The 27,721-nt window shown below is 40.1% G+C and overlaps 1 protein-coding gene across 3 annotated transcripts in view; it reads left to right on the plus strand.

The window, feature by feature from the left end:
- The window catches only part of RYBP (RING1 and YY1 binding protein), a 75,731-nt gene that overhangs the window by 4,936 nt on the left and 43,074 nt on the right, over positions 1-27,721 (plus strand). Inside the window, exon 2 of one of the 3 annotated variants that reach the window (XM_087887925.1) lies at positions 8,480-21,189. The exons of the other annotated variants lie outside the window; for them this stretch is intronic. Coding sequence (XP_087744051.1) covers positions 14,092-15,060 — 969 coding nt within the window. The 5' untranslated portion in view covers positions 8,480-14,091 and the 3' untranslated portion in view covers positions 15,061-21,189. Of the gene's footprint in view, positions 1-8,479; positions 21,190-27,721 lie in introns of those variants that run through there. 3 annotated transcript variants of the gene reach the window in all.

Here is a 27,721-nt window from a genome sequence, read left to right on the forward strand (position 1 = left end):
CTATCCCTTTCCTCCAAAATTATACAGAGAAGTTAATGTGACTTTATGTATTTGATTAGTGACCTGCCTTTCTTACAGGCGCCTCAAATAGTATGCATAGAATTCCATTCTTGCACCTGTGCCTCCCCTCCCCCCCACTTGTTGATTATGCTGGAATTTTAAAAATCCCTGAAGATTGAGTAGTGATATTGTCCATTAATTGAGCTATTTAGAGAAGATGTCTTTTATAGCATTGTGTAATCCATGTGTATCATTTAGAGGAAGAGGGGTACAGTGATATGTTGTGAATAAGGGGTGGACAAATGGCTTGTACCTAAATCTGAATTGAAGTTAGAGTTACTCTTTGTATCGGGTAGTAGCAGCAGCAGGATGTATGAATACTTCTTACCCTGTGTAATATTTTGTTGTGTTTTTCATACTCCTTTAACAATAAGGGCCACATATATAAACAATAATGCAGGCCACATATTGTAGACCAGATCAGCTAAGTATTGGTTTATTATAGTTTTATATAGTTTTGTATGTTTGTTTATAGATTTTGAACTGAATTATGAGAGTTGTTGTGTATTGATACTCTAACTTTAACTTTCTCTAATACATTTTTGATATGTTGATGTGTTGGTATTTATGACTAAAAGTGAAACCATTGCTTGTTTTTTTTTTTTAATTTAGGAAATTCTGCAGTGTTCTAATAAATATAAAATAAGGATTTCTATTGATACGAAAAGAGAATATAATCATAAGTTACAACTAAAAGTTTCTAATCATCTTATGTGTTTTAAATATCAGAAACATATTTAAATACTTCCATTCAAATATGTAAACATGTTATTAATCTAAAATCAAATATAAATTTTACATTTTCATTGTATTTTTAAAATATGCAGTACAACAACAGTGATATATTAAAATGATAGCGATTGTCTTTATGAGAATAATTGTGAATGGAATTTCTATCATTAAGTGATGCAGTCATAAAGTACAATGTCACATGACTGCATTGCTTAGTGATGGCAATCCCAGACTCCCTGTTGTTGTTATTAAGCAAATTCTGTCAGTTGTTAGTTGAGGGCCCACATCAATATATGCCATTTTGAACTCTGTCCCCCCCAGTCCCAAGCCTTGATAAGTAAGGGGCTGCCTCCTCTTCAACTCCCCCTACCCACCTATCAACTCCCCATCTCTGTCTGTTTGGCCATCCTACCCTCTGTCTTGTGCCTCAGCAAAGCCACACACACTCCTGGAAGCCTCAGCTACCCTAGCCCACCCCAGCTACATGGCACGAAGCCCTAGCTGCCCCAACAGTCCAGTATAAAGCAGTATCCTGGGAAACTCCAGCAGTACAGTGCAAAGCCCTTATATTGTAGTGTATTAGGTTTCACAATCAAGAATATAAAGAAAATGAGAGCAAGTTAGAAATTGGAGGAAGTAATGGAAATACAAGAATTGAAAAGCATTGGAGACATTATGGTGCTTATTGTTTTAGACTTTCACCTTGTTTTTTGGAGCTTGAAAATATAGTATTGTAAAAATACTTGAAATTTCTGAAGTTTCAGAAGTTTGCCATGTATATAAGTTAGGAACTACATTGGATTTTCAAACTTCCAACAATTTTTAAAGCTCTTTCTATTTTTAAAAAATACTATGTAATCTCGGTTCATATGTTTGAATGATAGGAGCAAAGAATGTGGTATGTGCAAGGAACAGCTTTTGACTTTTAGATAAATAGTATTTCTGCTGTTAATATTGTTTGGCACATGAGTGGATAATAGTAACATTTTTATTATCAAAACTGGTCTTTTGTTTATCTCAACAGTTTGTATCTTTCGGTGTTTTTAACTAATTTCAACTATGTCTAGAGAGATAAGAGTGCTTGGGGGAACAATAAGTGACCGGTCAGCTGGGAAAAATAGGGAGGGGGAAAACAAACTTTTTATACATTTCCCCTATGACTTCATATCACACTTTCTGGATTCCCCTTCCATCTGGTGAAACATATTGTACTGCTAGACATTTCCCCTTGAAAATTAACATTGAATTAACAATACTCACATTTATGTTGGTTGGATTTAGTTATTGTTTGTAAATAATATTTTTCTATTATGCTGCTACAACTAGGAAATATTTTTCTTTGTGCTTATGTATTTGTTTATATACACATACAAACACAACTTAATAGCAGTTTGTTTTGAATAAATTGATTTAAAGCAGTATTTTTATATTTGTATTATGCTTTGAAAATGGTAACCTTGAATATAAGCAGTATAATATAGTGAGGGAATTAAGATCATTATTAGCACTGATTATAGTATACCTAGAGATATGTGTGTAAAGTTTATATTTTTAATTGACTGTTGCATAGTATTTTGACAAGTCCCATATGCTGGTTTCAAAGTACAAGATAAAATTAATAATCCTCCTCATTTAGATAGTTTCATCATATAGTAAGAAACAATGGGAACACTTCTCCAGAACCTTAGAGGACAAATTCATTAATTGAGATCAGGCTAGAAACAAAAGGAGACACTGAATGGCTATTTGTTAGTCACATATCTCCTCCTTGTTCTCTGAATCTTGAAGGCAGAGTGCTTCCCAACAGATGCTTTAACTTCAGGAGTTAAGAAACTATCCACATGAAACCATTCAGCTAATCTCATCTGATAACTCAGAAAGCAGCACCTGATGGCATTGTTCAAAATTGAAACATCAACTCAGTATGTGTCACAGAATTGCTGTATAATTATCTAAAATTTATTATCGAGAACAATTTATTTTAAGGCAAGTTTATTTTACAGGTGGAGGATAAATTAAGTAGTATTGGTTATAGGTAAAAAATAAAAGTTTGGGAAAGATGGAAGAAATAATGTAATAGTATATAAATAGGAGTTTTTCCATATTGGCACCATTCAGTTTTTTGATTGGGGTCTTCAATTTGTCATACAAAAACAAGTAGTCCTTGACTCCAAAGAAACTTTCATGCTCTTTTATTTAAGCGGACATCACTTTTGGATTTAGTTATAGTTAACTAAGTATCTATATTTAGTGTAGCAATCATGAAAATAAAAGTTCAGTGGAATTAAGATTAGCATAATGGAGAAGTATGTGAATTACAATATAAAGTCTTTGCATTTTTTAAGAAGTAAACTTTAGTCAAGAATTTGTGAGGCACAAAGGATTATACAAGTCAAGTTGCAGTTCAAAAGATTTATTGCTTAAGCCTATACACAATCTAGTCAAGCAAAGTTCAGTACTAAATTGGCTTCGGGTAAGGGCCAACAGAATTCAAGCGGTTGAACTTGGACCATTTGCGGTAACATAACAATTCTAAGCTGATGGTGTGCTTAATTCCTCCCCCAGCTCTGCCTGCTCTTCTACAAATTAAGTATTTATGTTACATTCTTTGTAGATTTATTTTTTTTATTTTTTAAAAAACAACTAAGCTAAAGTGTAAGCATATTTCCCCCAGATTTTTATAACATCTAAAAGTACTGCACCACTGTACCCTAAAGATGAATAGGCTAGATGTATTAAAGCCTACACAATGCTCTTAATAGTATAAAGTGTTGTTTTGAAAATGTCCCGTTCAGATAATGTTAAAAGTATTTCAAAATGTTACTAGGAGTTGTTCTCTTCTATGCTTACATTTACTTTGAATTTATGCATAGGTACATATTATTACGCCATTCCTTTTTGGAATAAGTAGTATTATATAAAATGGAGAAGAGTGAAACTAATGAGAAAAAGCAGATTAAAGGCAGAAAATAATAGAAAAGGGAATAAAGTTAAATTGTGTTTATATTTCCCAATATCTTTTCATCCTTGCTTCCACCACATTTGTTGTCTACCCAGTTGTTGTCTTTTATTCTTGAAACTACTTCCCCCCCCTCTCTCTTTCTCCATACCTTTTTCAATCTTCCCCTTCTTTCTCAATCTACTTCCCCCCTCCCCATGTTTTTGATATATAAATGTTGTTTATCTGTATATTACTGTATCTTTGGAGAATCTAAATAGAATTTCAGGTGATTTCTTAATAGGAAGAAGAAACCAGCCAGGTGACTTGAAAGCAGTAGTCTTAGACTGGGTCATTTGATTGGAAAACTATTTGTTTTTATTTAGGCTTAGTTGTTGTATGTCTCTTTTTCTTTATAGAAAGAAGAAACCGGCCAAGTGACCTGAAAGCAGTAGTTTTAATCTGGGTCATTTGATTGGAAAACTATTTGTTTTTATTTAGGCTTAGTTGTTGTAGGTCTTTTTTTTTTCCAGCTTACAAATGATGAACCTCAATAATCTACTTCATGAGCTTATATAGTGGTTCTATATGTCACTGGGTCTCTTGAAAAATATAGGTCATTTGGAAAAGCGTATATTTCTTCCATAACAAGGAGCTTTTGACCTATGGTAGAATGTCATAGGTTAGGTATGCAGGTTCCACTCACCTATACTAGGTAACAGTTTTGCAATATACAACAAATAAAAACCATTTCATTTTTAAAAGAAGGTATATTTTAGAAAACAATTGGTCTGAATTTTTCTGAAAAATAAAAATATCATTTTAATGTTTATCAGAATAGCTGAGAAAAAATTGATGTGGCTATGAGATTGTAATATAGAAACTTGATTATATGATTGTGTGCTTGCTATATTATCTCAAACTTATTTAGAAAATACATTCATATATAATGAGTGATATTTCAAAGCAAGTTTCTTAGAATAAAAACAAAAATTCTGCTACGAATCAACATAGTTGCCCTCCTAGAAAGTTGTTCAGAAAGCATTCTTTTGAATATTACAAAACAGTTCATTAGTGCAAATATTTTTCTTATATAAAGCACCCAGAGTTGTCTGGAGTTAAACATTCTTTAAATCTATGCAAATAAACCAATAAAGATAAGGGTAGGCAAAGACTCTGCAGCCATGGCCCTCACCTGCCTATCCAGCAATAGCCATGAGTCCAGGAAGATATTTGCTGCCTCAGGAAAAATGCTAGCTACCCCTTCAAGAACCAATGAGATCTCAGTGTACAAATAACAACTTGATCTTGCTTGGGTTCAGTTTCAGCCTGTTTCTTCGCAACCAGACACTAAAAGTCTTCACATTTGGTACAAGGTTTTGACTGTATTTCTTGTGTCCTGGGGTCATAATGCAGCATTTTGATGATGCTGTACCCTGAATCTACAGATGTCCTATTCCAGAGGCTATATGGAAATGTTTTAACATAGAGGGAAGAGAATTAGAGAACAATAGAGAAACATATTGGAGGCCATTGTACTACTTTTCCTGTCCTGTAACTATTTTCTGGAACCAACAACTGAAGGAAGAGTGAAACCTCTGAAGCCCAGTGCCCCAATCCCCAACCTCTGTAAGTGGCATAGAAGAATTACATGTTTGATAATAACAAAGGCTATCAAGGTTTCTGAAAAGAATAAAAGGGCATATTTCTCCCCTCCATGTCTTAACAAACACAATCTATTATCATGATGCTGCATCTTGTGTTTCATGCACAAACCTGAACCCAGATTAAAAAGTATCCAGATAACCATCTTCTCTAGGATACTTTTTAGTTGTTTTCTGTCATCAGTACAGGTATCCTTGACTTACAATCACTCATTTAACAATGGTTTGAAAGAAAGGGTGCTTATCTGTTTCTAAAGCACTTCTGACCATTGCAGAATGTTGCACACACATCCCTAACTGTCATGTGATTATGATCTGGGTGCTTGTTCATACTTATGACCAATTGCCAAGTGCCCCTCAAGGTTGCAGGGTGCTTCCACCTGCTGAGGGGACTCCTCTGGGGGTTGACTAATACAGTTCCCTGCCAAAGGATTTTAGCTCTGTTCCTGTTTGCATGGAACTGAAATCCTTCATGCCTAATAGCACAGAACTGGAATCTTTGGCAGGGAGCTCTTTCATCCAGCCTTCAGAGACCAGAGGGGATTCCCTCTGGATTTTGTCAGGAAGGATTTTCAGCTCCTGAATGGAGAGGCAGCATAGTAAGGCAAAGGATATGGGATGCCTTTGCAGGCAGCATGTGAGTATCACTCTGTTCAGTGATTGAAAATCTGCTTGGATTATGGCAGGGAAGATTTTTGGCTCCTGAGGAGAAAGGTGCTATTGTGTGGCTTGTGCTGGGCCTCCCAGGGTTTTCTCTACCCCATTAAGGCACCCCATACTCTTTACCTGGGATTTCATCTGCTTAACAACCTGTGAGATCACTTACCAAGCACAACTGGGAGTTCCAGGATTGCAATCACATGATGTTTTGCCAATGACTATTCCACTCATGACCAAAATTTGGGTCCCAACTGTGATTGTAAGTCAAGGACTATTTGTATTCCTTAAAAAGGGAAGGTTGTTGACAGGGTAATATTTGTCTAACACAGCAGGGTCCAAGAATGTCTTTTAAGGAGCAGACATAATACAACCTCTTTCAGAGTAGCACCACCACTCACAATAACACATTGATTATTTCCTCAGTCCCGCTGACTATACCACACACAGTTTTCCACAAGTGAGAGGAGCATAGATATTGTTCACAAGTGCTGGAAGACAGAGTAGCAAGCACCCTATTGCTTCATGAGTCTCCTGGCCAGAAGGAACTGCATATGACATGACAAAATATTGCCCCAATTTCCATCAAGACACCCTTACCCATGAAGAGCTGGACACTGATGTATCTCAGTGACTTTTTCATCAAAGTTCTGTGCAAAATGGTTGGAGCTGCCAGGGAGGAAATCTAACAATAACCCTGCCCCACATAAGCAGGTTATAACTCTAAACAAGCTAACCAACAGCTTTCTGGTGCAATAAGGGGGAAAATGTAAGAGCACTTCACTTTTTTTACTGCCACAATGTAGGCTGAAACATAAGTTTATATACATGCTAGTGCATGCTTACTTCAAGTGTTCCTCTAGTAGTGATCCAGGCATTACTTTTGCCACCTCCCAAAGTTCTCAGTGAATAAGGATTAAACTGGGATCACTGAACAGAGAAAGCCAGAATGTAGGACAACAAGCTGACTTGTAAAAAAAAAAGAAAAGAAAAAAAGTTATTGTATATTCCAAGGGCTACACTTAAATTTAGGATACATACATTATCAGGATTGAGCTGTGCTTCTCTCTGAGCAATAGATTCCAGGCTTTTTGGTGCTAGTTTGAGCATTGACGTCGGGCACCATTACATTAATAACAGGAAGGGTCTTTTATTAGCTTTGATTGATAAATCAGATGGTCCTCATTTTCTTGAAGCAGAGACTTAGTGTTTGTAAAGTTTCTACTTGAAATACTAAAGATGGACTACTGCAATTATTATTCATGTGGGGTAGCTCTTGAAGACAAATTGGTAATAGAAAGTCCTGAAATACTGAGTGGTGTTTCTAGGAGATACCACATTAGCCTTTGTTGTAATAATTGCACTGGTTACTGGCCACTTTCTGAGTTTAATTCAGTGTGAATATACAGCATGTATACAAACTTTTTTGGTTGTTGATTTGACAGTGTTGTTATCCATTCAGTCATGCCCGACTTGGCAATTCTATGGGCCAGGTTTCTCCACATCTTCCGATCTTACACTGCTTCTTTGAGTTGTCCTGTGCTCTAGCTGGTGTCAGCTTTGATAGTGTCAAGCCACTGTGTTCTTTGGCGGCCTGGTTTTCTTTTATCACTAACTCTTCCAAGGATAATTGCTTTCTCCAGTGAATTTCCCTGCATGATATGGCCAAAGTAAGTGAGACTCAGTTCCATGATTTTGCCTTCTAGTGACATGTCTGGTGTTTTGTGCTCCCGTACTTGCTTGTTAGTCACTTTCACATCGAAGGAATACGCAGGAGCCTTCTGTAGCACCACAGCTCAAATGAATTGATTTTTTTCCCCTGTCTTGCTTTTTTAAGATCCAACATTCACAACCATAGGAGCTATGGGGAACACTAAGACTGGACTAACCTACATCTGGTTGCCAGGCTGATGTCCTTGCTTTTCTATATTTGGCTCATGTTTATCATTGCTGCACGACCCAGTACAATCTGACATTTTATTTCTGAGCTGCATTCACTGCTTTGAGGGATCTGCAGTCCTAGGAAAGTCATTTTCCCTCACACATTCTATTCACTGTCAATTTCTATTTTGATGTTTCCATTCCTTGCCGTGGTCATGAGTTTAGTCTTTTTAATGTTCAGAAAGGGATCAAAATTCTCTCTTCTTTGATTTTCTTGATTTTCTAGGCCTTCCTTGGTTTCTGAGAGGAGAGTTGTATCATCAGAAGTTGTTGATTTATGTCCTTCCTTTTATTCAGGAGTTCAAAGAAGCATCTACAGTTCTCATCTCCTATTTTTTCGCTGACACAAATGTATAAGATAGTTTGAGTTGAGAGAGAGAGAGAGAGAGAGAGAGAGAACCATTGTATTAAGTCACGTAGTGTTGAAGGTAGACTAGAACTTTTCTGCTATTAATTGGTTCTACTATTAATCAATGCTTTACCACAGGGGTCCACAACTCCCAGTCCATGCAAACAAGCAAAGCCCTATCCACGGGATGCAGGCAGCAAGCGAGACTATGCCCCCACCGGTCTGTGGAAAAACCTCTCTCTATGGAACCAGTGGCCAAAAGGTTGGGGGCCACTACTTTACTATAGTATACAAGAATTTTGTCTATTTTATTTGTAATCTTAGCATTTTGTTGGGCAAGAAAGCCAATTCTGTTCTTTCTGTCAAGGACTAGACCTAGAACAGTTTGCCTTTGGGAGTTGAATGTCTCAAATAATAGTTTAAAGAAAGTTAAACTGTTATTCTTACTCAAGCTACTTAGAATTTTTTTTTTAAGTATTTGGAATCTCTTAATTGGGCTTTAATAGTTTATTACTTGTATCAATATTTGTAAGTCATTCAGAGTGATAAAGGTAGATGTCATGTATAATTTTAAATGAATAAATGGCACAGCAAGAAAGCTTCAGGCTAGACGTGATCATGTTCCATATCTTAAAAGTCACTTTCCTGAATAGGTAAATACAAGATTTGGTGTGCCCAAAGCAATTTTTAACATAATTGTGTTCTGAGGCTATCACGCTTGATGATTTTATTAAAAGAATCTATTGCTTATTTTGAAGGGCATATATATGATACATCACAGTGCTTAATTTAACATGTAGCATTATGTAAACTGATTAATGTCTCTTGAATGTTGTGTAAATAGGGAACCCAATACTGATGGAAGTATTGTCTTCAGGCCTTGTTTGGAAATACGTTTGGATGTAGTGAGATTTTAATTTTCATGGCTATGTCTTTAGAATAGGGATTTGACTCTTGTTAGATAGAAATGTCCAAAGTAGGTTGCAGTCTGGTATGAATATAAAGATCTAGATGGCTGCTTCAGCATTACAAATTTATTTATTTATTTATTGGTTCGATTTATATGCTGCCCTTCTCCGGAGACTCAGGGCGGCTTACAATGTGTTAAGCAATAGCGGTGTTCTTTTTTTATACAAAGTCATCTTATTGCCCCCACAAACCGGGTCCTCATTTTACCTACCTCGAAAGGATGGAAGGCTGAGTCAACCTTGAGTCTGGTGAGATTTGAACTTGCAGTAATTGCAGGCAGCTGGTGTTACTTAACAGCACTTTTAACTGCTGCGCCATCAAGGCTCTGGCACCAAATGCCATGTTTCAGTCATTTATTTTGTGATTTCTTACTGTTGTTGCTGCTGCTTGTATGATTATACCCAATTCAAATGTGTTTTTTGATTGTCTTCTTTCTGAGTTATGCTTGTTCCTTGTTTGATCTTATTCCAGTATCTGGAATGAACATCTAGATTGATTCTTTGGCAATGGGCATCTCATTTAATTGGATACAAAAATGCATATTGTACAATTAGAGTGAAATTGTCTTTAAAAAAAAGAATCCTATCAGTTCCCTTGAGTAAGGTATAACTGAAGTAAATATATGTAGGATTTGCAGATTAATTACCAATTGGAACATGTACAGAAAGTGTTGCTTTTTAGAAATGCCAAGAGAGCAACTACCTTTTTGTCAATTATTCCCAAATTGGCAGGAACTAATTATATAAGTTTTATTGTTAAATGTAAACATATTGCTGTACAAATTAAGTTCTGTTGTAATGTTTCTAAAAAAAATAAATTAAATTCCCAAGGGAAAGATTTTGTTCTTAACAGAATGTGTGTAACTTCTGCACATAGCTACCAAAGGCATGTATATTCTCTGGTTATTTTGGTTGCTTATATAACTTGACTAAAGTGCAATGTAACACTTTTCAGAAACTGAGTTCCATGTGAGTAGTTTCTCCTTCCAGAGGTTCCAGTAGAATAGGCAATACTTTGACAGACAGTAACTTTGTGTTTGGAGTCTATCAACACATTCATTTGCCTTGATGGAATACTCAGAGCACATCACTAGCAGAAAAGGGAAAAGCTTTCCTCTGGAAATGCTAATCTGGTATATTAGCTTTCTTGTTCTTTTATTATTACTGAGCCATGTTAACTCCCATTGGGAGCAACAAAGAAAAATATGTAAATAATTTGTAGCACATATTATTTTGACAATACTGTTTTGTTGTACATTACCAACCCTAAAACAAATTGCTACTTCATCCTTCTAAAGCAGAATGAAATGAAAAAGACTTAATTCTAATAAGCTATGCTGAATCACCATGTCCACAATTCTCAATTAGATGCCAATGAGACATGATGATATTAATATTTACCACCAATTGATATAAAAAGATAACCACCTCAGTTATTTAAGGTAATATATAATTGTGATTATAGTAGTAGCCATTACTAGTCTTATCTTTAATGAATTTGTCTCACTGCTTTTTAAAGGTGCCTATGTAGCAGGGGTGAAATGCTCCCGGTTCAGACCGGCTAGCCCGATCCAGTAGTGATGGCAGTGGGTGGTTCAGAGAACCGGTAGCAAAAAACCCTGCCCTCCCACATGCCCAGCTGAGCCGCGCAATCATCAGAGGCTTTTTTATTTTATTTTTCTACAACCTCATCGGCCAAAAAAATGCTTTTAAAAATAAAAAAAAAGCTTCTGATGAGCACCCAGCTCAGCTAGGATTGTCAGAGGCTTTTAAAAGCATTTTTTTACAACCTTTTCGGCCAAAGAGGATGTAGAAAAAATGTTTTTAAAAGAAAAAAAGGCTCTGATGATCAGGCAACTCAGCTGGGATCGTCAGAGGCTTTTAAAAACATTTTTTACAACTTCTTCAGCTGAAGAGGTGGTAGAAAAAATGGTTTAAAAAAAAAAAGTTGGCCACACCCACCCAGTCACATTCCCCCCCCACCAAGCCATGCCCACAGAACCAGTAGTAACAAATTTTACATTTCACTACTGCTATGTAGTAAACTATCACTACATGTGATAGTTAATTCAACAATTGAAGTTTGTGTAATGTGAATAATAGTTGTCTTTCATACTTTCTTGAATATGCTACTGTTTAGTTTCATTTGATAATTCTGGGATCTAATACTATGAAACATAAAACTATCAACATTTTTGCCTAATTTTTACACTTGTATAAATCGCCTTTTCCGCTTTAGGTGTCCTAAACATCATTTTTGTTTTAGGAGAGTGTTCTAGCTCTCTCACATTGTTTTGAATCTCTTTTCCCAGCACTACAGTATGATGCCATTTTTCATTTTATTTTATTCTTATTGGGAAACAACAGCAGCATAACAGTGTTTTCATGGAGTTAATCTGCTACTCAGCCAGAGTATTCAACCTTTAAAGTCTACATGGTACAGGTCTAGATTATTTGTGGGACTACCTGTCCCAGATTATATCTGCCATCCCACCAGATCCAGAAAAAAAGGCATACTACAGGACCTGTCATGCAGGGAACATACATTCGGTGGGCTTTGGGTACCTTTTCTGGCATGGCACCCATATTATGCACCCATTCTCCTGCACCTCATCCCAAAGAAAGCCTGGTTCTGTATCTGTTGATTTTCCAGAAGTCCCTCAAAATCTGGTGGGGATCAAGATTTTTTTATAACAAGAATTGCTTTTTATATGTTAATTGTTAATATTTTTCTTAAAAACACCGCTAAAGCAAATTGTTTAGTCACCTGAAATAAGAAAAGTTGATTTTTTCTGTCAAATTTTTAATTCTTATAACAAATTTCTGAGAGAATTAGTGAAAGATGTAAGGGTGATGAAATGATGAGAAACATGTTGCCTGGTGAATTCTGGGAGTTGAAGTCCATACATATTCAAGTTGCAAAGATTGAGAAACACTGGATTGATAGAACTTCCAATATCTTTTTCTATAGGAGTAGTAGTTTTTCTTTCTGTAATCTTTATATTTCATTTCTTTCACTTCTTTCTTTTTCTATCATATTTATTTTCCCTTAATCTCTACTGTTGACATTGTGAAAAAATGGTCAAATTCATACATAGAACATTTCATCATTTCATCACCCTTGTATCCCTCACTAGTTGTCTCAGAACTTTGTTTTATAAAAATTCAATCATGCTTTACAATTTATTTTCCATCTGTACGCACAAATAGACCTTTGCTTACCAAAATCTCCTATAGCTGCTTATCTGCTGCAGAACTTCAATCCTGCTTTCTCCTTTCTTTCTATCTTAGCATCTTTTTCTTTTTGAGTCACTTCTAAAATGCTTCTTAGTTTCTCTTCACAAATGAACTTCTACCTTTTCATGTCCAGCTATTTCTCTGATATTCCTAGTAAAAGGAATATCTTTCTCTGCACCCCTTGCAGATGAGCAGTTGGAATGGATGGGTGGAGGGGATATTTCCAAATGTTCTTCCTTTTCTCTCACCTCATCTCCCTGTCTCTTACCGTTTTCTCTTACAGCACCCATGGTTCTTAGCTAGCCCTGTCTTTACTCTCTTCGTTCTGCTTCTTTTACTCAGTTTTACACTTTTTCCCATTGCCTTACTTTTAGGATTAGGATACAGGTAGTTCTCACATAATAATTACCCTGTTTGTTGACCATTCAAAGTTACAACATTGATGATAAAGTAACTTTCCAACCAGCTCTCACACTTGAGGCCATTGGAGTGTTCCCACTGTGACATGATTGAGACACTTCACAGCCAGTGATTTGCTTAAGGACCTCAGCTGAATTAAGGATCACAACAGAAGTAAGGATGTAACTATTACATGATGTTTCACTTAATGACCACATTACTTAGCTACTAAGTCCCGATTGTGGTTGTTAAACAAAGAGTACTTCTAGTTAAACTATAATCTTATTAGGAAATATTTCTTAGGAATTTAGGAAAACTGTACTACTATTCATCTTAGGAGTCTTGTTTACTGCATAATGCAATCTAGATATATATCTTACTTTTTTAAGCTTTCTCAACTTCTTTGGAAAACTAGATATGTTTGAAACATACTCACTGCTGATACTCCCCAGCAATCACCATTTTAATGGATTTGTGAACCTCCAAATGACAGTTACTTTTTCTATTCTCTCTTATTTAAACCCATAATTTATATTATGTAGTAAAATAATTTATCTTGATATCTCATGCATTTTTAATTTCCCCCCAAATTCATCCCTGGTTCTTTCATTATCACAGTTCATAAAGGTGCAGTGGTCATAGGCCTACAAATTTCTCTTTTCCTATGTACACACAATAGTCTAGATAACACAAATTCATACTTTCTGACATATATTTAGCATTTTCATGCATAATTAAATCATTATCTGCCATGCATGTATTCATCAATTTCATCACGTCAGACTACCTTCAGATAGATTACATCCTTCCCATTTCTATTAGTTTCACAGAAACACATATAATCATTGATCTTTACCACTTACTCTTCTTATATTCCAAGTTATACTCTGACATATAATATGGTCATAAATAGATGGGCCTATGGATATTAGTCTTACCAACTCTCATAGATTTTGTCAACCAAGGATTCCAAAATCACTAATGCTTTTAGTAAAAGAAGGAAAAAAGTTGAATAGAATTGCCTTCCTTGGTCACAGTAGTAGCAGATCTGCATTCCCTGCTAACAGTCAGTACAGAGTACAAGACAGTTCTGGAACATGATACCCAACATGTGGACCTTCCTTCACAGGACTTTTCCGCCCCTCCATGTTTAAGTCCTTGCTCCACAAGGCCAAGACTACCACTAACATGGGATTATCATCTTCCCAGCCGTCTCAACAGACTGACCTGAATCCTCATGGCGATCTCTTCCATTTGCATAAACCGGATGAGGATTTCATTCCATGTCTGGAATTATTCACGGATGTGGTCCAAAGATCATGGTCCCAACCCGCTTACATTTCTGCTCCTACTGGCCTTGATAAGCGGTTGTACTGCTCAGATCCTTCCTTGCAAGATTTAATTCACTTACCTTCAGTGGACGCCCCTGTGGCCCAGTTGACGTCTTCCTCTGTGATTTTCAGTGATGTCCTAGATGGACTCAAGGCTGAGGACAAGAAGGCTGAGCTGTCTCTCCGCAAGACCCATCAAGCTGCGGCCTGGGCCATCAGGTCAGCTACTTCTACTTCGTTTTTTGCTCGCGCATCCATCATCTGGTTGCGCCAATTACAGGAGCGGCTTCCGCTGGATGACAGCAGACTTCACCATGACATTAATAAAATCGTGGCCGCCACCGAGTACTGTGCAGACGCATCCTTGAATGCAGCTAAGTTCTCTTCGCGAGCCCTTGTCTCCAATGTCACCTCTCGGCGCCTTCTTTGGCTCCGCCACTGGAGTGCCGATCTCAAATCAAAGTGGAAGCTGGCATCTGCTCCATACAAGGGTTCCCTTCTCTTTGGAGAAGCCTTAGACCCTATTCTTGTGGAGGATAAGGATAAACGAAAAGTTATGCCTTCCTCTTACAAACGTCACAATAGGAGATTTGCTCCTTATAACCACAGGCAGCCCTTTCGTACTGATTCAGGACCCAGCGGGTCCTATTTTTCCAGGCAATATTCTCATGGAGGAGATCGAGCCACTGAGCGACCTGCCTACGGTGATAGGGGCAGGGGTCAACCCAATACCAGACGCCAGTATCGTGGGACCTCCAACCATCCCTTCAGAAGAGGCAAGTGACTATACCACACACCTACCCATTGGAGGTCGTCTTCTTCACTTCTTGCCCCAATGGGTGGTTACCACAACAGATGCTTGGGTTCTTCAGACTGTGAGGTTCGGCCTTACTTTGGACTTCCTCTCCAGCCCTCCGAACCGCTTCCTTCAGTGCTCTCTTCCGAGCAATCCGGAGAAGAGAGCATTAATGGTTGCAGAAATACAACATCTGCTCGACATCTGTGCCATAGAACTCGTGCCGATAGAACAACGGGGCTCTGGATTCTACTTGCGCCTGTTTCTCGTCCCCAAGTCTTCCGGGGACTGGAGAGGGATTTTAGACCTGAAAGCACTCAACAAGTTCGTCAGATACCATCATTTCAAAATGCAGTCGCTCAAATCGATCCTACAGGGCATCCGACGGGGCGACTTTATGACGTCAATCGATCTCAAAGAGGCTTACTTGCATGTCCCGATCTGTCCGTCACATCGACGTTTTCTTCGGTTTGCCTATTCCAACAGGCATTTCCAATATCGGGCCATGCGGTTTGGCCTCTCATCCGCCCCTCGGACCTTCACGAAGCTGCTGGCGACTCTGGCTGCTTCCCTGCGACAGGTCCCCATCAGGGTCATGTGCTATCTGGACGACATCATCATCCTGTCTGCCTCTCGATATCAGGCGGTCGTCGATCTGAGGACCGTCTCTCATCTTCTGTAACAGCACGGGTTCTCTCTGAACCTCGACAAAAGTCAGCTCTCGTCTACCACTCGCATCCTCCATCTAGGAGCTGTCATAGACTCTATCAGTTGCCTTGTCTTCCTGTCCCCCGACAGGGTTCACAACATCCACTCCTTGGTGACCAAGGTTCTATCTCTCAGATCTGTTGCCCTGATCACCTTGTCCCAACTGCTCGGCAAGCTAATTTCGTGCATCTCAATTGTCCCATGGGCTTGTCTTCACAGTCGTCCTTTTCAATGGTTCCTCCTGCCTTATCAGAGATCCTTCCGAGCATGTTCGAACATCACAGTTGTCCTCCCTGCGGCAGTACGGTTGTCTCTGAAATGGTGGATCTCCCCGTCCATACGGAGGGGCTCTTTCTTTCTGGAACCCAGTTGGTTAATCCTGACGACGGACGTCAGTCAATTCGGCTGGGGCGCTCATCTGCTGTCATCGGTTGCCCAAGGCCGCTGGTCCACTCTGGACCTACAGCATGACATAAATTGGCTGGAACTATGAGCGGTCCACCTCGCTCTCCGTCATTTCAGAACATCAGTGAAGAGACATCATGTTCTAGTCCTAACGGACAATACAACAACAAAAGCCCACATCAACAGGGAAGGGGGAACACGCTCCAGGCAACTGATGGACGAGGCGACGAGAATGCTCATTTGGGCGGAGAAGTCCGTTCTCTCCCTGACAGCTGAGCACATATCCGGGGTCGAAAACGTCATGGCAGATTGGCTCAGCCGGACGCAACGGGATCAGGCGGAATGGCGACTACATCCGGCCTTGTTCAGAGATCTATCGAAACGGTTTGGCCTCCCAAAGGTCGATCTGCTTGCAATACATCTGAACGCCCATCTTCCCCGATTTCCCTGTCCAGGAGCAGAGGGGTGCGATGCACTTCGAAGCAAGTGGACACAAGGTCTGCTCTAGGCCTTTCCCCCTCTGCCGCTCATCCCTCGGGTGATTCGCAAGTTGTTGGAGGAGAAAGTGGACCTCATCTTGGTCGCCCCCAACTGGCCGCGTCGCTCCTGGTACGCGGACCTCCGGAATCTCTTGGTGGAGCGTCCTTGGCACACCCCCAACGACCGGATATCTCTCAGCCAGGGGGTCATCCTGCACCCAAGCCCTCAGTGGTTGCAGTTGACCGTCTGGCGTTTGAGAGGATTCACCTGAGGAAAGACAACATCCCGGCTAGCGTGATCCACATTATGCAGTCTGCCAGGCGTGCCTCAACAAACTGTATTTATGACGCCACCTGGCGCTCTTTTTGCACCTGGTGTTCCAAGTCCCATCAGGACCCCACAACAGCGTCCCCCTCTGAGGTTCTTGTGTTCCTGCAGAAAGGTTTGGACCGTGGCCTAGCTCCTAATACCCTGAGGCGTCAAGTGGCGGCCCTTAGCACAGTTCTCTCTTCTGTGGACGATCGACCTTTGACCCTAAATCCCCGTATACGGACATTCTTACGGGGAGCATCCAATCTCCGTCCTCCTACTGTCCATTGATACCCAACTTGGGACTTACCATTAGTACTGTCAGCCCTCATGTCACCCCCATTTGAGCCACTGGCTTCTATATCTCTTCGATGTCTGACTCTCAAGGTCGCCTTCTTAGTGGCGATTACTTCGGCGAGACAGGTGTCTGAGCTGGCTGCTCTGTCTGTACGGCCCGACCTTTGTGTTTTCCATCCCAATAAAGTGGTGCTTCGTACGGATCCTTCTTTTCTACCCAAGGTAAATTCTCTGTACCACCGAACCCAAGAATTGGTTCTACCTGACGTCTGTCTGGCTCCTAGCCATCATCTTGAACAACAATGGCATACCTTGGACGTTAAAAGAGCTCTCCGTAGATACATCAAGCGGACTGCTTCTTTCCGTAAATCCGAAGCCTTATTCCTGTCTTTCAATCCTTCTACATTGGGCATGAAAGTTTCATCATCCACAATTGGTCGTTGGATCAAAGCATGCATCGTCACAGCATACCGAAACAAGAGGACTCCTCTGCCAGGGAGGATCCTCCCTCACTCTACCCGTAGCGCAGCCACCTCAGCGGCTTGGGCTACTCAGGCATCCATCCTTGACATTTGTAGGGCTGCAACATGGACTACCTTGACACCTTTTCTTCGACATTACAAAATTGACTCCTTTGCATCGGCTGAAGCTTCATTTGGTCGTCGAGTGCTACAGTCTGTCCTGGCTGTTTCGTCCCGGGATGACGCAGCCTCCCACTCTACTTCTGACTAGCTTGGGTATATCCCATAATTTGGATTCTCCAAGCAGCGCGCTGGAGAACGAACATTGACTTACCTGAATGTTCCTTCTCGGCGCGCTGATGGAGAATCCAACCCATCCCTTCGGCTGCTGATAGCCAGGACTGTTCTGTTTCTTTTTTGTCTCTTATTGTTTGTTTCATAACAGCACCATCTTCTGTTGACCTCGCGAATGAACTGGAGCTTAGCCAAGCAAGGGAGGAGTGGCCAAGGACGTTTCTTAAAGGACCATTCACCCAGTCTAGCAATCAAGCTGAGGAACTGCCCCATAATTTGGATTCTCCATCAGGGCGCCGAGAAGGAATGTTCAAGTAAGTCAACGTTCGTTCTGGAACATGATACCCAGCATGACTCCAGTGCAACTGAAATTCAACTTTGTCCAAGATCCCATGCAAGAATTTCTATCTTTCTCTTTCTTATGTATTAAATATTAATATCCTATTAATATGTGGTGTACAGATACACTCAAGATACGTTTAAAAACATGCTATATCCCCTAAATCAGGTGTTTAAGAAAGCTTTTTTGTGTTGGGTGTACAATGATGTTTTTATCATCATCTACAATCTATCTGGATATATTTATAACAAGGTGGTTCTAACAAGGGAGTGATGTTGTTTGAAAACTTATCCTTTATCTATAGAGTCTTAGACCCTTTTGTTATACGGGTATGTGTTATTTTCAAGTTACAAAGATACTTCCTGTTGCAAGAAAAAAAATATGAATTGTACACTCACGTTTAATGCAACCCTTTTTGTATTATATGCTAAATAAATAAATAAGCCAAGGGTCTACAAAGTTCTTGCTATCCTAAATGTGAGAATTAGTGATAATAATTTCAAAATAAATGTTAAAGAGAGACAGGAAATCTACAGAAATTAGAGATTCAGGTCTTCAGGCCCTCTAAGGATGATTTCACCAGCTAGTCCACCCATGATACTCTTCAATAAAATTTTCTTTAGTTAGGAAAGATTTCTTCTATAGAAGTTCTTTTAGCCATATACAACAAAGCCATCTGCCACCAGCAGTCATTCTTCCACAGTCTTGAAACAGACTATTGTTCGTTACTAAAACTAAAATCAATAGAATTGATTTGTATGTAAGCATGACTTACTTCCACTGAAACTTTTCTATTTTTATTTTAGACACACAAAGATTGTTATAATGCAATTACATAAAAAACTATGAATTAAAAAGGATTTTTAAATTTCTAAAATATTTATAAAACTGTAATTCTTTTTTATCTACTGTATTTTATTTAAATAAATGCCATATTTCATTATACTTGTCCATTCAAAACTTGTATCTGTAGGCAATCTGTTTATAGGCGGCAGATGTGATAGGGTTTTCAACCCATTGAATGAATGGGGCCATGCCTTTATCTTTCTAATTTTTTTTAAAATTTGATTTATATGCCGCCCTTCTCCGGAGACTCAGGGCGGCTTACAATGTGCTCAGCAATAGCCTTCATCCTTTTGTATATTTATACAAAGTCAGCTTATTGCCCCCACAACTGGGTCCTCAATTTACCTACCTTAGAAAGGATGGAAGGCTGAGTCAACCTTGAGCCTTGGCGAGATTCGAACCTGCAGTAATTGCAGCAGCTGATCTTAATAACCAGCTTAATAACAGGGTGCCTTAGACCACTGTACTACCAAGGCTCTAATGTGGCTATATCAAGTTTTTTAGCCTTAGTAAAGGTACAGAGAATCTATTTACATTGTCTAGTTGTCAGATTTCATGTACTAGATATAAAATCCAAAAGAATATTGTCCTCTGAAAATTTTATCTTTTGTCCCAACAGATATGTATATATACTACACCACTGCACAAAATTCTGTAAGATTTGTTCCCTGATAAAATTGCTGTAAACTTGGAGTGTGGGATAGAGAGAATCTAAGAATTCAGTATCTATTTCCTGTTGATTATATCCTTAACAATATATCCAGGTGGAGCCTATAACTGTAATTTAGTTGGACTTCAGCAGATTTAAGTCCCACTAGAATCATAAGTGTAGGCTAAATGTAAAGGTTTCCACTCCATTTGTGTCTGACTCTAGGAGTGGTACTTATCTCTGTTTCTTAGCGGAGGGAGCCAGCGTTTTTGAAGACACTTCCGTGGTCATGAATATATGCCAAGGCACATGTAATACTGTCACCTTCCCACTGAAGTGGTACATTTTTATCCACTTACATTTGCATGCTTTTGAACTGCTAGGTGAGCAGGAGCTGGAGCAAGGACAGGAAGTCGCCCCATCGCATGGCTTCAGGTCTCAAACCTGGGCTGTTAATTTTCCAGCTGACAAGCTCAGTGTCTTTAACCACCGAGCCATCATGCCCCTCAGGTTTAGGCTACAATCTAGTAAAAACTCCAGTGGAGAAGCTCTGGAGAACAGACCAGGGTAAGTTTGGTCCATTAAATCCCAATGTTTCTAGATTATTTTATTTTTGAAAAACTATCCTTAATGAATTGTGGGAATATGTTTTGTCATGTACCTTATGACACATTTATTAGCCGGCTAGTTAGTTATAAGAGGAATGAAAAAACAGATTTCCAAGATTGTGTTAATATAAACCTTAGTTTATATTATAAACCTTAGCTCTTCTTAAGGAGTCTGTTTCCTAATCTAATGTCAAAGGACTGACAGGTAGCTAGCTAATTTGAAAACTGTATCCAAAAAGTGGTAATCAGAGGTTCTTCATCAAATTAATGACGGCTATAAAGAGGGGTGCGAAAATTATTGGTATTAGATTAACAACTCATCATACTCATGGTTTAAAAATACAATCAAATGCTGGACTTCCGCTTGGCTCCGCGAGCCTTGAAGACGCTCTTTTACGAGCGCCCGATCCCCGGTTCCATAAAAGCCCCAGAACAGCCGAAAAACAGCTGTCTGGAGGCTTGGAACCCTCTCCCCGGGCAAAGGGGAGAGAGAAGAGCCGACAGGCGGAGGTAGAGCCCCCCAAGTGTGCTAGGAGAAATCCTGGGGCGCAAAGGGTGCGGGCTCCCTATAGAAGCCTGTCAAGCTGCTCCGGACCAGGGATGACTCCGCTAAAGCAGAGCTAGAAGCCGCGACCAGAATCTTCTGAAAACAACTGGGGGGACTTTTAACATCTTTACTTTGATTGCAGACAGAGCAAATCAGGAGAAAAAAAAGAAAAATCGCAAGTAACACTTTAACTCCGTTTTAAAATGCAGAAAATGGCGCCTGAGAGCGGGAGGAGGAAGCTACTAGGGAAAGTGCTTGTTAATGCTTGTTAACGTTTGCAACAGTGATACAGCTACTGGATTATACCTTGTGAGAAGGTTTTAAAGTGGAAGCGTCCAGGAAAAGAATTTGGTACTGAGGAAAGAATTTGGTACTGATTTTAATTAAAATTTTGCTTTTATACTGTGTGGAAAATAGTTGGAATTGTCGTCCTGATAGCTGGATGAATACAAAGTGGCTGAAATATGGCTGACATCAGGGCTGGTGAATCAGCAAATTCTCAAGCGGTGACTGTTCAGGTTTTTCAAGAACTTTTAGACTCTTTTAATTCTGCTCTTTTGGATACAATTGAAAGAGCTTTTTCAAAAAACAGCTCGGAAAAACATAAGCAGTTGCTGGAGGGGCAGCAGGAAATTACTCAGGAGTTTGCTTTTGGAAGATCAAAAGGATGTCAGGATTGAAAGGCAGGCTGGCACAGTTGAAATAAAGGTTTTGGCGGACATTTCCATTCAATTGATAGAAAAGCAACAAATAGACTCTTTATTGCAAGCTGACAATCTTTATGGCAACAAATTTTGGCTATATGGACAAAAGAATGGATTGAATGATTATACAAGCAAGAAGAGTCGAAATGGGGATTTCAAATTAGAAAACGTGACCTCAAGAAGAGAGCGAGTATTTCAGAAACATCAACCTCAAATCAACATTTTAAAATTTTCAAAAATAAAATTGGGGGGAATGTTGAAAGAATTTATTAAAAAAAAGGATTGGAAAAAATATAGAAAGAAGTGAAGAACAGAAGATTAAGAAAGATATCATCCTGTAGATTTTGAAATTTGCATTTGGCAAATATGTGTTTTAATGGTATTAAGAGATTTTCAAAATGTTTAACATAAGATTATATTATTTTAAAAGATATATGAGGTAAATTGTGTAAGTTTTCAAGATGCCCAACTTTTTGAAGCAAAGAGGATTAATGTTAAATTTAGACTTCTATTACAAAATGATAATTAGTTTTGGATAGTAAAAGGGCTGCTTTCTAAAAAGTTAGAGGTATTAAAATGGTTAATTGAAAATTTGAAAGATATCCTCCTGTAGATTTTGAAATTTATATTTGGTAAATAAGTGTTTTAATGGCATTAAGAGATTTTTAAAATGTTTAACATAAGATTATATTATTTCAAAAGATATATGAGAAAATGTGTAAGATTTCAAGATGCCCAATTTTTTGAAGGAAAGAGGATTAATATTAAATTCAGAATTTTATTAGGGAGTAATGTTCAAAAAGAATGATGTTTGAGGGTAAGGAAATGAAATTTATTCATGATTTTTACTGCTTGTAATACTGCTAAAGTATTGGATTATACATCAAGAAAAAAGTTTTTTTATAACGGAAGAATGAATTTAATTTAATTGGTCTTGAGAATTTATAAAAAGGAGATTGATGAATTGGAGCAAGGGGAGTTAAAGAACGTGTGGCAGTTTTGAACTTTATAATTAGTTAGTTTATTTTAGCATATATTTGTTAGATGCTATACCCTGTTTTTGCTCTGGGAAGTCAGGGGGAGGGTGGGATAAGGGTTGGGGTGGGGAAAAACTGGTGACTAGAGAAACGTTTTAACAGAAGAAAGTATCTACGATTAGAATACAGGAGTTGCTCAGATACTAAAGGAGGAGAATATTTCACAGCAAAGAAGTTAGAAAGGAGAGAGGAGGAGAGGGTAGGAGGAGGAGATGAAGGGAGAGGAATGGAAGAAAGGAGAGGAGAGGGAAGGGGACAGGAGCAGGAGTGAAGGTGAGAAGGGGAAAAGAGAGAAGTGGGGGAAAGGAAAAGGAAGTAGGATGAGGTAGGAGAGGAGAAAGGAGAGAAGAGGGAGGGAAGGGAAAGAAAGGAGAAGAAGGTTTTTTGTGGAATGAGGGAAGGAAGAGAAGAAGAGCAACTCCAAATGTAATTAAAATGTCTTATTTTAATGCTTTCTTTAAGGGAAACATGTATATGTAGGATTTATCATGTATAAGAAAATGTACATTTTCTATTATGTGGGGAGGGGGAAAGGGTGGGGGGGAGAAAATTGTATTTTTTATAAAACTTTTCAATAAAAAAAATACAATCAAATGCTCTAGTACTTTAGAAGGTAAAAAAGATGAAGAAGACAGAAATAAAAGTGATACTGGTAAATGTAAGTAATGAGTTAGTACTACCAATAAGACAGTGGTGAAATTTAAAAAAATCCCCTATTGGTTCTGTGGGCGTGGCTTGGTGGGGCGTGGTCAACTCAACGTCACTCACACCCACGTCCACTCAGTCACATGACACCACCCCCCAGCCATTCCCATACATGCTCTGGGGCAAGGCCAGAGCTGGGGAATGGTATATTCCCCAACCTGATCGAGGCAGGCAGCAAGCGGACAGCGGTTCTGGGGCTTCGGGAAATCTCATATCCCTGGGCCCTGGCCCCAGACCCAAGGCGAAGGGTGAGGGGGTGGCATGCATTGCTTACCTTTGGTGAGCTGAACAGGCAAGGCAACTGGTGAGGCAAGTAGCTGGGCTGTTTGGTGAAGGGAACTTATATAGGGCGGGGATGGACTGAGCAACTGGAAGCGGCGAGCAAGCTGGAAGAGGTGAGCGGCGACTGGGTGGGCGTGGGCGGGGTCAACCAGGGGTGATTTCTACAGGTTCAGCAAACTGATGCCAATAGTCCCTACCGGTTCGCCCGAAGCAGTCGGATTTCACCCCTGCAATAAGAAATTTAACAGAGACAAGAACTGAATTCTTCATTTAGGAAACAAAAATCAGATGCACAGGTATAAGATAAGGATATAGTATTACATAACCTTATCAAATACTTTGGCCACCTAATGAGAAGGAAAGACTCACTAGAGAAGAGCCTAATGCTGGGAACAATTGAGGGCAAAAGAAGGGAGAGCAGCGTAAGACTAAATGGACTCCGGGGGATGGTAGAGGGTAGGAAGACCTGGAGGAACGTTGTCTATGGGGTCGCGATTGGTCGGACACGACTTCGCAACTAACAGCAACAATAGTATTACCGTTTTGAAATAGTAACTGATTTAAAATTGAATATAGGTGGTCCTTGATTAACAAGTACTCCTTCAGCGATCATTCAAATTTGTGATGGTGTTAAACAAGTGATACTTACGACTGATGCTGGAAGTTCTGGCTATTTCAGGACTCTTGCAGTCACATGACAATGATATGGATGCTTGGCAATGGTCCTAGATTTTTGATCATCATAGCATCTCATGGAAATGTGATCGCAATTTGCAATCTTTCCTGCCGACTACCCACAAGTAAAGTCCCTTGGGCAGGCTGGCAGAAATTGGAGTTACGTGAGTTTCTTTCTTGTTGACCTGCTTAACAGCTTAAAAAGATATTTAAAGAAGATGTACAGAGAACAATGACAAAAATTAAGTCCTGTGGAAAAAATTTTCTTAGATTTTAAAAAGCCTAGGAATTAATAGTTGATCGTTCTGGGACATATTTATTGGGAAGTTCAAAAAAAGTTCTATAAAGTGTTAAGCTTTTTAAAAAGATCAAAACTATTTGTGGAACTCCTTGCAATGTTTCACTTGTTTCTTGTGTTGTTTTGTCTGGACTTGTGTGGTTTTTCTTTCATGTTATGTATTCTTTTAAAATTATAAACTGCCCAAAGTCTTTTTGAAATCAAGCAACCTCCAAAACTAATAAATAAATAAGAATTATCTAGGGCCCCTTTTCAGCTCTGCAAAAAAAATTCAGCTCCACCTAATTTGGTCAGTCTTTTTCCACAAGTGATCAAATACTAACCGTACTAAATTCTGACTTGTATTTGTTCTATCATGGATTTTCTGGGAATAAAATTTTTGTTTCAGTCAGCTCAGTTGCCAAATTCTTTTAATCCCTATACTTCATTGCTCTTCCTTTCTGATCTCCTAGAATATCTTCAACAGGAATTAAAAGGACTGATGAGAAAGAATGGGGAAAGAAAGAAGTAGGAGTATGAATGTAGGAGAGATAAAATTAAGGATTTTCTCAAATGTAATTCTATTCATATGTGTTAATATTTAAACGTGTTTGTAAATGCTTCTTTTTAAAATGTTCCAGAAGATTAAAATATGGTAATCAGTCTGTGTTTATTCAAACTAGGGATGTAAAGAATATTCTCCACTGTAGTGGTGGCAGCATCCAGAAGTGGGTTGTCCTCATCTGTTAGCCAATAGGACTGAGACTGTCAAAATTGTGAGGACCCGCCTACACCAACGGTCCCCAGCTTTTGTCTCAGTCTTGGGCTAGGACAGACGTGTTTTTTTGACAATCTATTTCTAGATGTTCCTACATTGGAAGGCTAGTTAGATTAATTGATTAGTTATTGATTTGTGGCAGCTATACTACCACCGTATTGCTGTGCTACCAATATACTGGTGTGAAATGCTTTTAGCTCGAGCCCGCCGAAGGCTGCCCTGCGGCAAGCAGGTCACCAGCCGGTGACTCTGCTGGGTAGCCAGTCGAGCCCAGCTTGCTGTGCTGACCCGAGAGCGTCTTGCCAAGGCTCCAAAGTTTTCCGGCTTGGCGGTTAGCTCAGTGCTCTGCTTCTGGCTGAAGGACAGCCGGGAGAATAGGAGGCCCAGCTGTCAGTGACTGCAGCCGCCGCCGCCGGGATCAGTAAGGCTTTGCCCTTTATGGGCTTTTCTGTGAGGAACCGGCCAGTGCCCATACCTGGGCACGATTCCCAAGTCTCTGCTCCTTTGAGCACGATCGGAAGCAGCCAAGGGCTGAAGTTTGTTGCAGATGCAGCCTTTGATCGGCTTATCTGTTGTGCGGCGCTTGGAAAATGGCGGATGCGGCGCCCAGCACCAGCGGGATCTTGCCTGCCTCCTCAGCCTTCTCACAATCTGGCACCCTGGACAGTAAGTGTGCAGAGACCTTGGGAGCGAGGTCGGCCAGCAGGAAGGCAGCTGCAAAGATCTCGAAGAGAAGATCAAAGAAGATTCCCAAGCCGTCAAAAGCAGTGCAGAGGGATGAGGAGAGGCGCCATAAGGCTATTGATAAGCTCTGGGCTCTGGCCAGCAGTGAGTTCCTGCTCATTCCCCTGGGGCACATTCTTCCCGCCATTATACAGAACAGCAGTTTAATCTGCCTCATGAATCTGACAGCCAAGCTAACCATTCTCTGTCACCAGATGGCGCTGCTGAGCTGCCTCTAGCAGGCAATCTGCCTGGCAACAGGGAAAGTTCCTCCCTCCCTAATCCTTTTTCTGCCTCTCCTACATGGCAACAGCCTATTAGAGCCAGGGGTTTGGGCCCAGAGGCCACAATTGCCCCAACCGCCCCAGATAATCAATCGGGACAGGCTACAAGGCCAATTTCCATCTAATATGGAGGCCATTATTTCTGAGGCTATTGAAAGAGGCATTGCAGCTGGGACGCAAAACAGCCATAGCCACAGAGAGGCTTCTCTCAAGATCAGAATATTCTGGATCAGTAGATGTACCCATAAGGGGATAGGTTGCAGGAAGGTCACGTCCTCATAGGTCTTACTCCCCAGAATCGTCCTCCCACTCTGATTCTCAGGAGGACATGGATAGGGATATGGAGCTTTCAGAGGATGAGGGTTTATCCCCTGACCAGCCGGCCTTTGTGGGACTGTTTCGTCCTTACCTGTTTAAGTCCTTATTATACAAGGCCACGACCACGGCACGCTTGGCTGATCATCTGCCTGCGCCAGCCCCACCTGCTGAGTCTCCAGCAGGGGAATCTTTCTTCTCTGAACCCAAAGCTGAGGCCGAGGTGGTCTCCTCCCCACAGTTGTTTGTAGATGTGGTAGGCAGACCATGGGCAACTCCAGGGGTGGGAGCAAATCCTAGCTCCCTGAACAAACGATTCTTCAACATGTCCCCAGAATTGTCTCAGACACTTCAGGTACCAACGATGGATGGGCCAGTGGTCTCCTTAGTCACCTCATCCATTCTGACGGATGCCCTGGAAGAGGTCCTTCGGCCAGAGGATAGACGTAATGAGCAATCCCTGAAGAAGGCTCACCAGTCGGCGGCATGGGCCGTAAAGGCTTCAACGGCAGCGTCCTTTTTGAACCAGGCCGCCTTGATGTGGCTAAGACAATTGCAGGACAAAATCCCTGTGTCTGACATTAGAGTCCACCAGGACCTGAATAAATTATCTGCAGCTCTGGAGTTCTCAGCTGATGCGACACTGGGAGCAGCGCGATTCGCCTCCAAAGCCATTGCTTCATCTGTGGCGTCCAGACGCCTTCTTTGGCTCCGCCAGTGGCAGAGAAGATCAAGATGCGCTGAGAGCAAAATGGCCCAGCGGACTACTATACGCCTTTCCCCCAATTCCAATGATTACACACGTAATAAGGAAAATGATAGTAGAAAAGGCGAATCTAATCTTGGTGGCACCATATTGGCCACGTCGGGAGTGGTTTGCAGACCTGAGAGATCGATCAATAGAAACACCATGGAAATTGCCAGT

Source organism: Pantherophis guttatus, chromosome 2, assembly GCF_059756535.1.
Source record: "Pantherophis guttatus breed Tessera chromosome 2, ASM5975653v1, whole genome shotgun sequence".
In the NCBI taxonomy this organism is placed as follows: Eukaryota; Metazoa; Chordata; class Lepidosauria; order Squamata; family Colubridae; genus Pantherophis; species Pantherophis guttatus.